This window comes from Akebia trifoliata, chromosome 14 (assembly GCF_017979445.1).
Source record: "Akebia trifoliata isolate Shusen 1 chromosome 14, ASM1797944v1, whole genome shotgun sequence".
Classification (NCBI taxonomy): domain Eukaryota; kingdom Viridiplantae; phylum Streptophyta; class Magnoliopsida; order Ranunculales; family Lardizabalaceae; genus Akebia; species Akebia trifoliata.
In genome coordinates this window covers 24347492-24364535 of record NC_141388.1, presented here as the reverse complement: position 1 = coordinate 24364535, position 17044 = coordinate 24347492, and the positions used below count along the sequence as shown (strand labels likewise).

The 17044-nt window shown below is 35.8% G+C and overlaps 1 protein-coding gene across 4 annotated transcripts; it reads right to left on the bottom strand.

Moving 5' to 3' along the window:
• Window positions 1-928: 928 nt before the first annotated feature.
• LOC147386586 (protein NETWORKED 4A-like) lies at window positions 929-16086 on the bottom strand. Of its 4 annotated transcripts, none has more exons than XM_086422988.1 (4): window positions 15892-16086; window positions 14919-14977; window positions 4773-4892; window positions 929-2768 (listed from the first exon to the last, which is right to left on the bottom strand). In XM_086422988.1, the coding sequence occupies exons 3-4, from the start codon at window positions 4864-4866 to the stop codon at window positions 1198-1200; spliced, it is 1665 nt and encodes a 554-aa protein (XP_086279114.1). In that variant the 5' UTR covers window positions 4867-4892; window positions 14919-14977; window positions 15892-16086; the 3' UTR covers window positions 929-1197. The 4 variants fall into 4 exon arrangements, with proteins under 4 accessions (XP_086279114.1, XP_086279112.1, XP_086279115.1 ...); XM_086422986.1 differs by having other exon boundaries at window positions 14923-14977; window positions 15892-16085; XM_086422989.1 differs by having other exon boundaries at window positions 15755-15893.
• Between the last annotated feature and the right edge of the window lie 958 nt (window positions 16087-17044).

Here is a 17044-nt window from a genome sequence, read left to right as displayed (position 1 = left end):
TTTATATCTTGTTTGATGAGGAGAAGGTATTCCCCCTGCTCCATTTGTGAGGGAATTAGATGCCCACAAGAGCAATGGGTTAGAGAAGTGGGTATGGAATTAGATGGGTTACATATATGGATTAGAGACAAGGTTAGGGAAGTAGTTACCTTTTACTCGTATTTCAATGAAAGACATCTATGATTATCACATCAATGCAGTGAGAATCCCAATTAAAAGCAAAGTCCTCTTAAGGATTTTCCATACCTTGGCAAACTTTCCTTGTGAGATTTAATAATTCTTTTTCTACAGTTCTTTTAGTTTTTCATCTCCCTCTCATTATTGGTGTAAGCTTATAAATATAGGCATTGACAACATGAGTGGTACAAGAATTATAAGACCTTTCTCTTAATATTACAACTTTGAAATAGACAAAAACCGAATGATTGCTTTCTAATAAACAAAGCAACGGCTCGGTTGCTTTGAAAGATTGACAAATTAGCTGCTTAGAAATAATAAAAGAGGGATTTCGCCTTTTTAATTTTACAGCAACAATTTTTTTCGTTTGTTTTGTTGACAAAAACAATTAAATTGCTAATATTTTCAACAGCACAATTAAATTTGAATTGTTTTTTAAGAAAAGAAAAATCAATTTGATCACTTACCTGTTCGAAGATCTTCAAACATCACTGACATCTACAATTTATTGTTTGCCATTGAGTTTACCGTTCAACGTAGAAAATCACAAATAAGGTTAAAGGGTCGAAAATCACAAATAAGTTGAATGAATCTAAAATCCCAAGATGAGAGAGACAAAAGAAACCTTTAGGTGAGGGGGTATCTTGGATACTTCAAATATTTTCTTAAAAGATGGAGGGGGCATTTAGTTAAAAAAGTTTCCTAACTAGATTGCCAAGTTACGGCCCAAAAAATTTGTGGGTATTTAGAATGAAATCCACAAAACTAATTGTACCGTTTATTTAAAAAAAAGGAATCAGTCTTTGGTCTCATAAACCAAACCAAGAATTCATACATGGCCCACTAAACTAATTTAGTACGGCACACAGTAGACGAGAGGGTGTTACAACACATGAAGAAAGAACTAAAGAACTAACCCTTGGAAACAGAATTGTTCCTAAAACCAGATAGATCAACACATGAAGAAAGAGCTAAAGAACAAACCCTTGGAAACAGAATTGTTCCTAAAACTAGATAGATTCAAGACACCAATATTGCTGGCCGTTTATGCACAAGAAAAGCCTGCCGAAGCTGATGATACCCGTTCCGGTAATGCTCGAGGGAGAAACATAGCTGTCGAATTGCCTCCCGTTTCTCCTCGGCCCCTTCGGAGATCACACCTCTCTGTCTCTCCACCTCCTCCACTAACTCCTTCACCCTCGACCCCAACTCCTCCACAAGTTTCCGAGTTCTTTCCGATCCCGAGATCAGCTCCACATGCTCCACATGTAATCGGTGCAAATGTTGATCCATTTGACCCAACCGGTCATCTCGAGAACCCACTTCGGCAACAAGTCTAAGCACCTCTGCATTGAGACCATCTCTTTCAACCACCAACATATCGTATTTCAGTTTAAGCGCATCAAGGCTTTTATTTAACTCTTCCATGCAATTACTTCCCTCAACAATGCCTGCCTTTAATATCTCCATCTCACTTTGCATTGCGATCTCAACCCCTTTGATCTCCGCCTCTAAAGCTCTACTCTTCGACTCCCATGCAGTGATGGCTATTTTCAATTCCTTAATCTCATGATCACGACTGGATAGATCGAATTCTAACCTCAAAATCTGTTCTTGAAGCTCTGAGACCCGTCTTTTCTCCGATTCGCACTCTGCCTCCCATGCCATGATATCTTTTCGAGTAGATTCAAGATCAGATGTACTAATAATCGAAGCTTTGTTCATCTTCTCGAGCTCAAGCTTCAACCTTGCAATCTCTTCTTCAGAAAGCTGGCGCTTTTCATTTCTAACTCTCAACTCTTCCTCTAGTGCCCCAATCCTCCGATCTCGATCCAAAACATCATTCTTGGTGTCTTCTGGATTGGATGCAAGTTGAACCTGCAAATCATGGGTTGCTTCTGAAGATTCATTCTTCTCAGATTCAAGTTTCAACCTAACAATCTCTTCCTCTGAAGCCTCAAGCTTTTCCACTACATCAATCTTGTCCTCCGCAGATTCAATGTTTGCAATCTCGAGCTTCAACTTGGAAACCTCTTCCTCTGACAACCGTAGCCTTTCGTTTGCGACTCTCAACTCTTCGTCATACCATGAAATTCTTTCGTGAAGCTCTTTGTATTTCCCATTTTCCACAACTTTTGATAGAGCTTCTGAATTCTCTTCATCTGCCATCTGGAGCTTCTCTGACTCAGAATCTGAATCTGATGATGACTCATCACTTTCCTTGCGGGAGAGGTCAGAGCTACCTCCACCAGATCCCAGAAAGAAATCAAAACCAGCAGCTCGGTGGCTTGGCCTACGATGAGACGGTGGACTTCGATCAAGAACAGATGGCAATGGGGAGGATGACTCTGACCCACAGTCAGACTCAGAGATACCAGAGCCCTGTGATTGGAGGTTTGAGGGGATGTTCTTACGCAATTCTCCAGTCAAGTGATCATAGCGCTCCGCCAGAGACCGGTACATGCGATATAATTCCTCTACATGAGATATTAGTTCTGGTCTTTTCTGATAATACATCTCGGCCTTCTTAGCAAATGAGTCACCTTCCTCTTCTATCAGTTTCAGCATTCGTTTGACACTCTGATCCATCTCTGAGGTCAAGGACTTTTTTTGTCATTCAAATTCAAATGATCATGGCATGGCAGAGAAAAAATAATAATAAATTCTAGAGTCGTGATTTTCTGATGTTCCCTCTGACATACGATTCCTGACGTGGCATGGGCTAGAACCATAGATTTTTCCTCGGGATACACAACTGTACATCCCCATAAATATGTTCAGCTGTGTATCCCAAAGAAAAATATCTACAGTTCTAGCACGTGCCATGTTAGGGAGCGTATGTCACAAGGGGAGGGGGGTGTCAGAAAATCATTATTCTAAAATCTATGTTTAAGTTAATTTTGGAAATTTATAGATGAACATTTTCCTTACTAACTTAGCAAGATATTAAGCCTTACGAAGGATTGTTTTGCTCAAATGGATTACCAAATCAGCAATACAATACCACAGCCCTCTACGTTTCTTCGAAAAACTCAGATAAAAAAAAAATGTTCACAAAACACTTTCGACGGCTAACGAGCTTCCACATGACTCCCAAACTTAAAATTGAAATTCAACGGTGAAAATTAACATTTTTTGGAATTTTGTTTGTTTAAAGATCATAGAATTTTGTCCTCAACAACCTTAAGCCTTGGATCGTGTTTTTAGATGCCACAAGGTGAGCCCAAGGACCCTTAGTGAGGGTGAAACCCTTACTAACTTAGTAAGGCTAGTCAGACTCAAATTTATATTATGTCCTAACAGTTGGTATTGATGAGCACAAGACACCTCTTAAGGCCAAGGAAAAGGTGCCAAACTGAATCCAAGTGGTCTAACCGTTTGACTGTGGCCATATTAAAACTCAATCATGAAATATATAATTTGAAAAGTCAAACATAAATATATTCCATTTTTAAATGTAAATAATAACTCTCCAGGTTGGCCCCATGGAAAGTAAATCAGCCATTAATATTCTAAGTGAGAACAGAGATTTGATGTTTAAAAATTATATGCTAAACTGATGAACCAATGGCATGAGACCATGTGTATTGAAAAAGCAAGTAAAAAACTGCTCGGATATTTTCTCCCAAAATTTTCTCTCCACTAACCAATCACTCTCTTTTTTTATTTTTCTAATACACATGGCATCATGCCATCGGTTCATCAGCTTAGCACATAAAATTCAGAACAACAAGTTCTTCTAGTGAAGTACATGAGAGTTCCTCAGAGAAATACCTTTTGCCTTGAAATTTGACTTGACAATTCAATAAAATAAGGGCCCGAAGGATTGCACATGGAAAATGGGATGAAAAATGATTTTCCCGTAATATTCAGGCATATGGCTACATTTTTCATGGAATTCAATTACATGGCAAATTAATTTTCCACGCTAAAAAGAAATATATTTTCCCATCCCACTCCCTGGAAAAATGGTCCTAACGCTATTCTCTTGTGATTACTCCGAACCCCTAAAACTAAAAACCAACTCTCTTTTTTATGATTTCATTTTCCTGAGGAGTTCATATTCCATTGAAAAGTGAAAACAAATTCCCTGCAATCATACAGACCCTAGAGCCTAAAGGTTTTCCCATAATTTAGTGAATTATTGAGAGGAAAATGAACATCTGAGATCTTTCCATTAGAATATCTTATGAGAAATAAATCATCAAAAAATTCCACTTATGATCTTGAGCGAAGCAGCCATTGTATGCTAATTTGGGAAGGCCCACACTTGATCACTTTGAGGCTCTACATTTGTGTCAGTGCCAACTTGAAAAATTAGTTTCTAGTGAGATTAACACTGGATTATATAATCTTAATAAAAATATAATATATTATTGCTTCAGTTTTATAGACAAAATAAGAAACAGAAAGGAGATAATTTACACTACGCATAACACATTAGCATTTCTTACAGTCTAGTTGCTGTGCCTGATTTTCCTCGTCGTCTTCATTTATTATTATTATTATTTTATTTTCCTATATCTGATTCGCCCTAATAATTTGCAAGATAAAAGATGACAACTAGATAACCGAGTTCAATTTTAGTTTCTCACCTTCAAGATTTTCTGCAAGCCATTTAGAGTTTTTGGGACTGATGTGACTATCCCACCACCAGGAATGTGATTTTCTTGATCCTGTCCTCTTCATTTTCCAACTTGAGCTGCCCTAGCAAGCTGAGAAAAAACAAACCCATGAACCAAAATTTAGAAATCATGCGGCCAACAGAAAAATAAATAAAAGAGACAGTGCTCTGTCTTTTCTAAGCAGAACTATGGTATTTCAGTAATTATTTACCACGCTTTTTTCAATAAGAATAAATAAAGAGAAAAATGTTAACTAATTTTTTATAAATAAGGTACCATTGAGAAAAAAATTAAAGATCCCAATAAACAAAATATATGCAAAAGAATTTTGTTTTTTGAAAAAAATCATTACTCATTTGGTTACTTCCACTAATTTTCTTTTTACAAGTGTCATTGATGGATTTTCATGCTCTGAAAACATTCCTTGATTACATCATTGTCAATATTATTAAAATATCTTTCTCAATGTATAATCAAATATGCATTCATCCTCTCATCTCTTACATTATAAATGACCTTCTTGGTTCCATCCTTTTTGCATTATTTTATAATGCAAGCAATTTTCCAGATTGATAAGCAGCACCACAGAAACTCTTCTTTGTTGAGGTTAACACCCATAGGGTACAAGTTCACCAAAACAGGAACTAAAGCCTTAAGATAAGGTACTCATCAAAAGATAACGAAAATAGGGTGCAGATAAAAGTACTAAAAAAGGGTGATTTAGACATACCCCTCCATGTTTTTATCAATTTAAGATGTCCTCTGTGTTTTTAAACTGTTGACATAACCACTTGACCCAAGAATTCTTTTATGAGACTAATGTAAATGGCCTAAATGCCCTCATCTTAATCTTCTAGTAAAATCTCTCTTAATTTTCTCCCAAAATGAGTCATCTTTTAGTTAACTTATAGGGAAAAACATTTTTAACCGATTCAATCTCGTCTTGAATCCCATTGTATTTAATGCATTTTAGAAAGTCCTTAATTTTTCTATCGAAAACTCTATCCTTTGACTTCTCCAAAACTTTATCTTGTTCTTGAGATTTGAAGGTTTAAGGAGCGAATCTTAAGATTCAAGACGAGTTCAAACTAAAATAGCATCATCTTCAACCTGTCAAAATCTAGTTCAAACTATTTTTAACCTATTCCACATCTTCTTCAATGCAATGTAGAAAACCTTGATTTTTCTATAAAAAAAATCCATCCTTCTAGTTAACCAAAAATTCTATCCTATTCTTGAGGTTTGAAGATTGAAGAAAATAGAATCATAAGGTTGAAAATGATGGTAAAAGATGGGTTGAAGATGACTGGTTTTGGGAGAAAATACGAAGATGAGGGCATTTATATTAGTCTCAAAGAAGAAAATGTAGGTCAAGGGGGGCATGTCATCGGTTTGAAAACACAGGGGTATCTAATTTAACCAAAATCTAGGAGGGGCATGTCATCAGTTTGAAAATGTGTGGGGAGCGGGCCATCTCTATTATTGACCAAAATGTAGGAAGCCCCTCCCCTAGCTCCACCCTTGGTCGGAGATGAAGTGAACTCAAGATATAACTATTTGGCTTGTTGTTACCATAGAGATGGTAATACTTCAAACCCATAGATCTAGAAAAAGGGATGTTCTTTGCTATTAGTTCCATAAAAATGCAACTTTTCACTACCCAGCATACTAAGTATTGATATTACTTAGCAGTTAAAACTTATTTCTTAAATCTCACACACATAACAGCTGCAACGCTACAGATCACATGTATTGCTTTAGAATAATTAATTGAAAAGTTTATTGCAGAAGCGCCATGGTCTTTGGTATGACTATACCAAGATCACTAACTTGAAGCATTCTGTTTTTAGCTCAATGAATAATTGTGCATCCTTTTTCATTGCAATCAAGTCATCAACATAAATAATGTTACTCTGAGTGGAACAAACTTAAATAACAGCATCAAAAAACTTGAGTAGCCTAATAAATTTAATAGAAAAAAAAAAAAAATTAGCTTTCAAGTAAACTATTTTAGAAATAGAGAGATTATGGTTATTTATGAAAGAAAATTAGGTGAAAATAAAGAAACAGATAAAACTTTCCGTTATGTTATGTATCCAAATACTGTTATGAAATATTTACCTATTAAGATAAATTTTACCATCTATGTAAAAACTTTTGAAATGGATTGCCCTTTATACCCCTTTGGTTTTAAAATATTAGTTATATAATTTTCAAAGTATCAAAGGGGTATAAAAGTAAATTCACTTCAAAAGTTTTGCACAAACAGTAAAATTTATTCATATATGTAAATATTTCAAAATCGTATCTAGTAACATATTTGACCAAAACTTTTGTCCGATTATGTATATTGCTCTTCCACTTATTTTATCATATCTGGTTACACCCATGAAATTATACCAGATATAACCTATGTATCATCATCAAGGCCTTGTCCCAAAATTGGGTGTCGGTTGAATGAATATGTTCCTGCACTCAGTTATGTCTAAAGCTATGTCTTTTTGACATTTAAAGTAAGTCCATCTCACTACGTCAATACATGTATTTTTTAGCTTCTGATGCTCCTTTAGAAACTTAAACTTGCATGCTCCTATTGTACTTCAGGTGCCAATTAAACCCAAGAAGCAAGGATAACAATACACATTTACACATTATGAAGATTATTGTGAAATACAATGCTGGCGCCAAAACCGGCAGAAGTTACTCAAGCCAATCCCCAACCAAGGAGACATTGAAATGAAGCTCACACTCTCCTGAGGAAGAGAGTTCGTGAAAATTGTAAAAGGGGAAACGGCCTTTGTATTTGCTCTTGAGGAAGAATACAAGATTCAATTGGACTAAAGATTGGGAGAAAGCCTTCACCATGCTAAAGCAGTGTCTCAAACAACCATCGATTCTACCCAAACTGCAAGAAGGGGAAAAGCTGCGAATGTATTTGGCAGCCTTAAGTACATTGTCAGATCGATCTTGGTCAAGCAAGAAGGTGTTCGAAAGCAACCAGCCTATAACTTGAATGAGACTCTAATGAAGGCGGATACCAAATCAACAAAGATAAAGAAACTTGGACTACCATTGGTATTTTTTGCCTTAAGGACGAGGTCATACTTTCAAGCTCATCCAGTGCAAGTTATCATCAAGTATCCACTTAAATTCGTGCTTAGAAAATGGAAGGATCATGAAGAATGTTGAAATGGGATATAAAGTTGGCAGAATTTGGTATAAAGTACCAACCCAAAGCCTCTATGAAAGGCCAAGCCATGGCAAACTTTTTTGCAAACTTCCCAACTGAATAAGTATTCTTGGAATTGGGAGTGGACGAGCTGGCTAGAGAAGACGAAGCCGAGTCTTCTGATGTAGGCCCCAGATGGAAGGCCTTCGCGGATAGATCCTCAAACGCAGCAGGAGCTGGCATCGGTGTAATGGTCATCACTCCAGATGTTACAAGGATAGAAAAGACAATACACCTCATATACATATCTTCCAACAACAAGGAGCGTACGAAACCTTGCTACACAAACTCATAGTGTTGTTGGAACTCGGGGTGAGAAGGGCTACTATGTGTAGAGACTCACAGCTGGTGGTGAATCGCGTCAATGGGAAATTTGAGGCTAGGGATGAGAGGTTGCAACTTTACTTAGAAAGAATAAGGAGAACCTTAAAACAAATGGAGGAGGTAAAGATCTTGCATATCCCCAAGGCAGACAATCAGTATGTGGATGACTTGGCTAATGTTGCTTCAATGTTGTTTGAATCAGAAAAAAAAGCACTCCCACTTGGGTACTAGGAAAAGCCATCTATAGAAGATGAGCAACTGCTATGGTAACCCGGGTGAGAGACTCAACCTGGATGGACTCAACAATCAAGTTCTTGCAAACCGAAGAGCTTTTGAAGATCCTAAAGCAGCAAGGAAAGTGAAGGAAAGGTCAGCTCGACACGTTCTGATTGATGGCCAGTTGAACAAAAAGTCCTATGGGGCCTACATTTGAAGTGCCTAGCTCTGGTTGAAGTCGAACAAGTGCTGAAGGAAATTGATGAAGAAGAGTGTGGGAATTACTCAAATGGAAGAAACCTAGCGTACTATCGGCCTTACATACAAAAAGATGCTAAGAGCTATGTTAAGAGGTGTGATAAGTGCCAAAGGCGCCAGACTTATTCACCAGCTAGCAGTGGAACTCAGTTCACTCATAATTCCTTGGCTCTTTGCCCAGTGGGGAATGGACTTGCTTGGCCCACTTCCAAAGATGCCAAGAAACTTGACATTCCTACTCGTGGACACAAATTACTTCACCAAGTAGGCAAAAGTATTGCCCTTGGCAAGGATCAAAGGGCAAGATGTAAGAAAATTCCTCTGGGAACATATAATTTGTTGATTCAAAGTATTGCACACTAGTCTCATATAATGGGAAGGTTTTTGAAGACAGAGATCAAAGATTTCTGCTTGTAGCATGGAATCAGGCAAGCCTTCTCCATTCCTAAATATCCACAAGGAAATGGCCAGGCAGAAGCACCTACATGGTCTTGGTCGACATCTTGAAGAAAAGATTGGGGGAAGCTAAGGGTAAGTAGGCATCAATCCTCCAGGGGGGTATGTGGGCCTATAGGATCACTACTTGGTCATCTACAGGAACTCGACGTTTTCTATGACTTTCATATTAGAAGTAGTTATTCCAACTGAAAACTTTTGTACAACGCAGATAAGAGTAGTCCAAAAAAGACTAATAGCAGACAAGAGCTGAATTATAGTCATTAGAAATACAAGGGAGACATGGCTGGTACATTTGGAAGCCTACCACAAGAAACTCCAACAATATTACAACGTGAAAGTCCATCAGAGAACGTTCAAAGAAGATATGGTACTAAGAAAGGTCTTTTAAAACACACAAGAGCTGAATAACATGAGAATTGGAGCAAATGGGAATGTCCCTACGTGGTGGAGAGAATGGGAACTCTAGCGTGCATTACATAAGGACCATGGGCAGACAAAGGATTCTAAGACCATGGAATGCGTGTAACCTCAAAAGATATCATCAATGAAAAGTTCAATTTCCCTTTGTTATTAGCATTAGTGACCAATTTTCCTTAAGTGGCTTCTAGGGTCCTAAGTTGCCAAGTTTACCTTGAGTGGCTTTTAGGGTCCTAAATGGCCAAGTTTACCCCTAGTGGCTTAAGGGTCCCGAGTGACCAATGTTGCACTTAGTGGTTTCTAGGGTCATGAGTGACTAATTTTTCACTAAATGGTTTCTAGAGTCCTGAGTAGCCAAGTTTTCCATTAGTGGCTTAAGGGTCCCAAGTGACCAACATTGCCTTAACTAGCTTTTAGGGTCCTTAGTGGCTAATTTTTTCCCAAGTGGGTTATAGGGTCCGAGTGACCAATTTTTCCCTAAATGGCTTCTAGGGTCCCGAGTGGTCAAGTTTTCCCTGAGCGGCTTAAGGGTCCAAAGTGACCGACGTTGCCCCTGAGCGGCTTAAAGGTCTTGAGTGACCAACGTTGCCTTGAGTGGCTTCAAGGGTTTCGAGTGACCAATGTTGCCCCAAGTGCCTTTTAGAGTCTTAGTGACCAACTTTGCCCTCAATGGCTAAAGGGTCCTCAATGAACAGCTTCATTTGAATAACTTTTAGGACCCTGAGTGGCCATTACGTCTCAAGTGGGAGCCTAACCCTAGGTAGCTTAAAGGACCTGAAAATTTGATTAGTTAATATAGCCTAAATTAGTATATACTAGGAATTAGCAATCCAACTATATACTAGGGAGGGTAAAGAGAGGTAAGCAGGGGGGTCAGTAACCCTAAGAATATACAAGTGATTGAGACTCTTAGAATATACAAGTGACTGAGCAAGTTGTTTTGTGAACATTGAGTAAGCAAAGTTAGAATATACACATGCTAAATAAGAGGTTGAGCAAGTTATATATGTCGAGTAGACAAAATTAAGAAAATAATTTCATTAATTGTCAAAATGTTACAAAGTACCTCCAAGAAAGGACTTGGTTACATAAAGAGAAGTAAAGAAAAAACGCAAGTACAACAACTTTAGATCGGCTTGTGGCCAAACTTGAAAGAAAGATGGTAAGCCCCACTTGCATAAGACACATCAACAGGGGTGTTGGAAGAAGAAACGATTCTTGAGATAATTATGGAAGTTAGCAGTTTCTTGAGATAGAGTAATTGTATAGAATAGAATTTGAACTAAATTCTAAAGAGGATCATCCCAAATTCCTTTAAACAAGAAAAGGGGTGACGTGTCTCAAAGGGTGGTTAAGGAAAGGGATTAAATAAGAGGGGAGACCATGAAGGAGATGACTTTTTTATGAAGTGTTTCAATTGAATAACTATTACTTTCTACAACTTTGATTCTAATTTGAGCGTCGAAGGGTCTTCGGAAGGTACCATATTGATGCCCTAACTTGATGGAAGAAGATGGGTTCACCATTAAAGCCAGTTTGGAGGTATTCGAGGTAAGTCTAGGAAAATACCTCCACAAGTAAGTAATCCTTCATTCGATCATCATGGAGTCAATACACTACACATTCCCAAATAGGTTGTCTAGAGGATATTTAATTGATGTTTGGATAGAGGATATTTTGGAAAGTAACTAATCAATTCTTATATTTTAGGAAAATACTTTTGTTTAAAAATTTTCCTTTGTAGATTTCAATGTAGAAAAGACATGACCTTTAGGGTATGTTTGATTGCACATGGAAAATAGGGTGGAAAATCAATTTCCATGGAAAATGACATTTTTCAAGTGTTTGATTGCACATGGAAATGGAAATTCATTTTCCATCCTATTCAAAAAGTCCACTAAATCATGGATTTCACTTTCCCACCCATATGGGTGGGAAAATGAAATCCACCTATATTTTCCATCATCAATTCTTCCCTACCACCACCACCACCACCATTACACTAATCTCGCCGTCGTCGTCACCATCGCCATCGCCATCGACTCCGTCTCCAATCACCTTCTCTCTCTCTCTTCTTCTTTTTCTTCTTCTGCATCCCTCACCTCCTCCGCCACCACCACCACGACGTTCCCCCCCCATCTTCCTCACTTACCTCCGTCGTCACCATCGTCGTTGCCGCCACCGTCGCCGTCGCCACATCCTCCCCTTCCCTCTTCCTCGTCATCTTCCTCTTCCTCTTCCTCTCCTCTCATCTTTTTCCTCTTCTTCTTTTTTCTCATATTTTTTCCATGATTTTATCTAAGTGAAATCAAACAATGGAATTTGATTTTCCAACCCTACCTATTTTCCACAACTAATTTTCTATGGATTTCAAATTCCATGGAAAGTGATTTTCCATGCAATCAAACATACCCTTACAAGAAATTACACTAGTGAATTAGCTCAAAGTAGCCTGATATTATAGTTGATAGAATCTAACCATGAATCTCATAATATATTTTCATCTTCACTTTACTTATTTTACTTGAAATTAGTGTAGATAGTTACTATTGCCACACCAACTATGTGCAATTCTTTGGTGATTTACATAAGAATTGGTGTGGCATTAGTAAAAGTTGGTGTGGCAATAACAACTCTCTTATTGTAGCATCATGACCATTAGGTTGCAATTGCATATCCCAATGGATAGACGATTGCATGAGAAATTGCTCTAGGGCCTACTCAAGCATAAGGCCACTTAGGCAATCGCCTAAGGCACCACAATTGAAGAAGCCCCCCACCCCAAATATTTTTAATAATTATCACGTTAATTTCAATAACAAAAAATTAGTATTATTAACTTTTTATTACACACACGTACTTATGTGTTGAGATCTAGAGGTGTTTTCCAAAAAACAATTTTCACACTCCCTTATACATTGGACACGGTGGCATATGGAGGGTTTTCCCACAAAAAAATATTACTAAAAGATCTCTTAGATAAGATTCCCACAAATGCTAGTTTTCAAATAAAACAAATTCTTTCATCTCTGATCTCTCTTACACGTTTCATCTAAAGTTAAAAAAAAAAAAAAGAGTCCAACTAAGCTTACTAAGTTAGTAAGGATTTCACCCTTACTAAGGGCCCTTGGACCCACTTTGTGGCATCCAAAAACATGATCCGATGCTTTAGGGTTGTAGACGACAAAATTCTACGAACTTTGAAAAAAAAAATATTATATATATATATATATATATATTTCACTGTTGAATTTTAATTTTAAATTATTTTGAAGTTTGATAGTCGTCCATTTTCAAAACCTTGGATCAAGCCCAAAAAAATTGTTTTTAGAATAATTTTTTTTTTATATAAGTTTTTTCAAAAAATCTAGAGGACTATGGTGTTGGATTTCTAATATGGTGATCCATTTGAGAAAAACAACCCTTAGTAAGACTTAAAATCATACTATGTTAGTAAGGAAAATGTTTCCCAAAAAAAAAAAAAGCCTCAAATCCAACATTGGATCAGATTCCCAAAAAATGGTTAGTTTCCTAAAAATTTAAAACCCTATCTTGAAATTTAAAATAAAAAAATAAAAAACCACTCATGTCAGATTGTACTCCACTTAAAAAAAATTTAATCAATTCCATTTAAAGTTGAAAAGAAAAATACTAAAATCCCCCACCTTGAATCAGATTCTCCAAAGTATTTTGAAAACCACCTACAATTACATTTAGACTTAAAAAAAAAACTTAACCTATTCCATTTAAAGATAAAAAAGTAATAATAAAAAAAAAATACTCAAATCCTCCATCAAATTTAGGGGTGTCAATGGGTCACTTCCAATTCGGTTCTTAAGGAACTTAGAACCATAACCTTTATATTTTTTTCGGTTCATTTTCTTGTCGATTCCAATTCTGGCTCTAAATAAGCGGAACCGGATCCAGAACCACCAAAAAATACGGATACCATTTCTCAAGAATCGAATGGAAAAATAAATATTTTAAATCATTATAAAGTTTTTTTCTTTAAAAAAAAATCAACATATTACGTACAAAGTATCAATTTAATTATAATTTGTTCCATTAAAGCTAAGAGTTAATGTTTTCTTTTCAAAATTAATTTCGTCTTCTCTAAAAGTAATAAACTTTTAGAAGAGATGGTACATTTTAAGCTCCAGTGCTAGTTTGTATGAAAAATTGTAAAAATCTGTATAATACGTATTAATTTTAAAATATAAGAAAACCTTAAATCATGTATAATAAAAAAATGACAAAATAAATTGGTTCTAGGTGCCAGCAGGTGCCATCATATAGAACCTAACAGTTCCGGTTCCTATCGGTTCGGTTCCATTTTAGACCCGATTGTAATCGATTCCCATAAAAAGGGAATCGGGACCGAGATTTTCAATTTTGGCTCAGGTTTGGTTCTGGGTAAATGGGTAACCATTAACTCCCCTACTCGAATTGCCACCAAAATGATTTTTTTTTTCAAAACAAATTAAAACAACCCTATCTTGAAAGTTTTAAACCTTGAAAAGGATATATTAGCAAAATTTGAATATAAAAGTAATTTTAAATCCCAAAATGTAAGAAAAATAAATTTTAAAATTTTTTATTATTTAAATAATTAATTATTATTAATATTAATATATTATAATATAAAAAGACCTTATTTTAAGATTTCGCCTTAGGCCTCAACTTGTATCAAACCGGCCCTGAATTGTTCCTAAAGATTCGATCAAATTATATTTACTTCATTCCAGCAATCCAAATGGAAGGCAATAAGAAAATTTCTTTTTACTTATGAAGAGAGACTCTGTTGGCACACCAATCCTCTGAAATAAGTAGTTGTTCAGATTAGATTGATGAGTGGTATGTAAATTTTGGTGTGTTAAAAAGAAGCTCTCTAGCTTAGTTAATCATTTGATCACTTAATGGTTACTTTTCTAAATTTTTTATTTTTTGAAAAAAACAGTATGCTTTTTTCCTAAGGAGAAGAAGAGAAGATTCTCTCATTAACAGACAAGGGTGGTTTCGTCTTTCAGGTGCTTGTTAAAGAAGCGCCAAAAAAAAAATGTAGAAACGGGTGAGGAACGAGAAGCTCAACCACATTATCCCTCCCAATAAAAATGTTATCACTTGGTGTTCAAACTTCAAACTGTTGACCCACTAAAACGGTAAGATGCACGGAAATAAAATCTTTATTATCTTAGATATGGAAAATAACTGACTTACTGAACCAGTTAACCACGTCTAATTGTAAGAGCCAGCTATTTCCACGATGTACAACCTGCAATCCAGAAGTAAGTTATCAGAAGCTTAGTTGTATACTTTTATATGTGACCAAAACACCCTTATAAACAAGAAAATCCACTAACCAAGATGAAGGGGTCGTTTATCAAAAAGACAGAGAGAGAGATAGAGAGAAGTCCTATTGCCACACCAACTGTTGCTAACATCATCCCAAATCATAAGTAAATCACCAAATAATTATCACCTATATTGGGGTGGACTTAGTAAAAGTTGGTCTGGCAATAGAAGCTCTCGAAAAATTTGCTTCTCCAGGCATTCAAATTACCATCGTTGACCTTGAAAGTTTAGGATTCAGTATCCTTTCTTTCAATGATTTATGGGTATTATAGGCGTTTGAAAGGGTATTTGGTCAAATAAATATGGAATTAATCAAATAATTCATAAAAGTTCGAAAAATAACACGTAAGAAAATTAAAAGACAAAAAAAAAAAAATTGAATTCGACTAAAATAAAAGGAAAACACAGAATCCCCAAAAAAAAAAAAAATTCCCAAATTTCAATTTCGCTAAACACATTTGAACTGCACAGAAGAAATAATGGATTTCAAGTGAAAACTACTGATTCTAAACAAAATCTCAGTGGATTCATTAAAAAACCTGAAAGAGAACTGAAACAAGTATTTTACCATAGATCTAATGGGGAAAAATGATTTTCTGGGCATGAATGCTGATCGAATCAAGTTATAAATATATATTTAAAAAAAAAAAAATGTTCAGATCAGAGACAGAGATTCCATGAATAAATCCAAAATTACCTTTCAGATTCACAAATAAAGGTTTAATTGCTCTGGAAAAAGAAACTCGACCTTAATTGAGGTATTGACGAGAGACAAGAACACTTAAAAGAACTGACAGAAAAAGAAATAAAAATATAAAAACTCTGGAGAGTGACCTGATCGACGGTTCTTCCTCGACAAATTCGTTTGTGAACTGTGAAGGGGGGATTTTATTATGTTGGCATGAAATGCTGGACTTCCATTCACCATTAAAAAAGTAAAGAAAATAAGAAAGCTTCTATTGCCACACTAACTTTTACTAACGCCACCGTAAGATTATCCAAATTCTCAAGTGAGATATATGAATTGGGGTGGCGTTAGAAAAAAGTGGTGTGACAATAGAATCACTCTAAAATAATGAGAAGTAAATAAGAGATGGAAGAGGCATGGATGGATTTAAAAAAGAAAAAACAAATTAAAAGTTGAAGTTAACATCACTTGATAAGGAAACCCTAGTTCCCGCCTTTTCCTGACATTAATTGTTGCTTTTATAGTTTAAATTACTATAATACCCTTTTATTACTTGCTGCGAGATTAAATTTTGCTGTCGTGAGGATTATAAAATGAAGAAACAAAACTAAACAGGGAAGTAAGTAGGACCAACATATCGTTGGAACCATACGATCCAAGTCCAACCCACGTGATCTCCAGAGTGTAGGCACTATCCACTGACCGAATCTGTTTTAAAAGTTGATAACACCACGCATTGACGGTAACGTGTTAAATGTGCCGCATTCGCCCTGTTTGGTGCGTGCATATGTTTTACTATGAAAATTTTATTATTACTGTGTAGTCGACTGAAAATAAATTCTCTTGCGAAATCATATTTATTTTAAATTGATATTTGCGATGCAATATATTTTTTTTTTTTCAATGATTTTTGTTAAAGCAAAACGTGGAAATAATTTTAACTTGATCTCATAAAAAAAACTATTTAAATTACAAAAATACATTTTATGATAGGGTTTTAGACTCATAAGCTCACCTGGCCTAATAGGAACAAGGCAATTGGCCTCTTAGAGCATTATATCTCGCCCAAATCGACCTTCAATGCTTGTTACAATAACATGCATATGAATTTATAAAAATATCCTCATGATGAAGGATATTTTGTAATGAGATTGATGAGGGGTATTTTTATAATTTTTATATGAGTAAATGTATTTTTAATGAGATGTATTTTTATGAATTCATATTATAATAATTATTGGAGGGCTACTTTTGTAACTACAAATGTTTTTTATGAGACTTATTTTGTAATTTTATCAT

Excerpts from the sequence above, each read along its gene's own strand:
- LOC147386586 (XM_086422988.1), bottom strand. The coding sequence starts at position 4,866 with ATGAAGAGGACAGGATCAAGAAAATCACATTCCTGGTGGTGGGATAGT. Across the intron at positions 2,769-4,772 it reads GCTTGCAGAAAATCTTGAAG|AGATGGATCAGAGTGTCAAA; the intron begins GTGAGAAACTAA and ends CCTTGACCTCAG.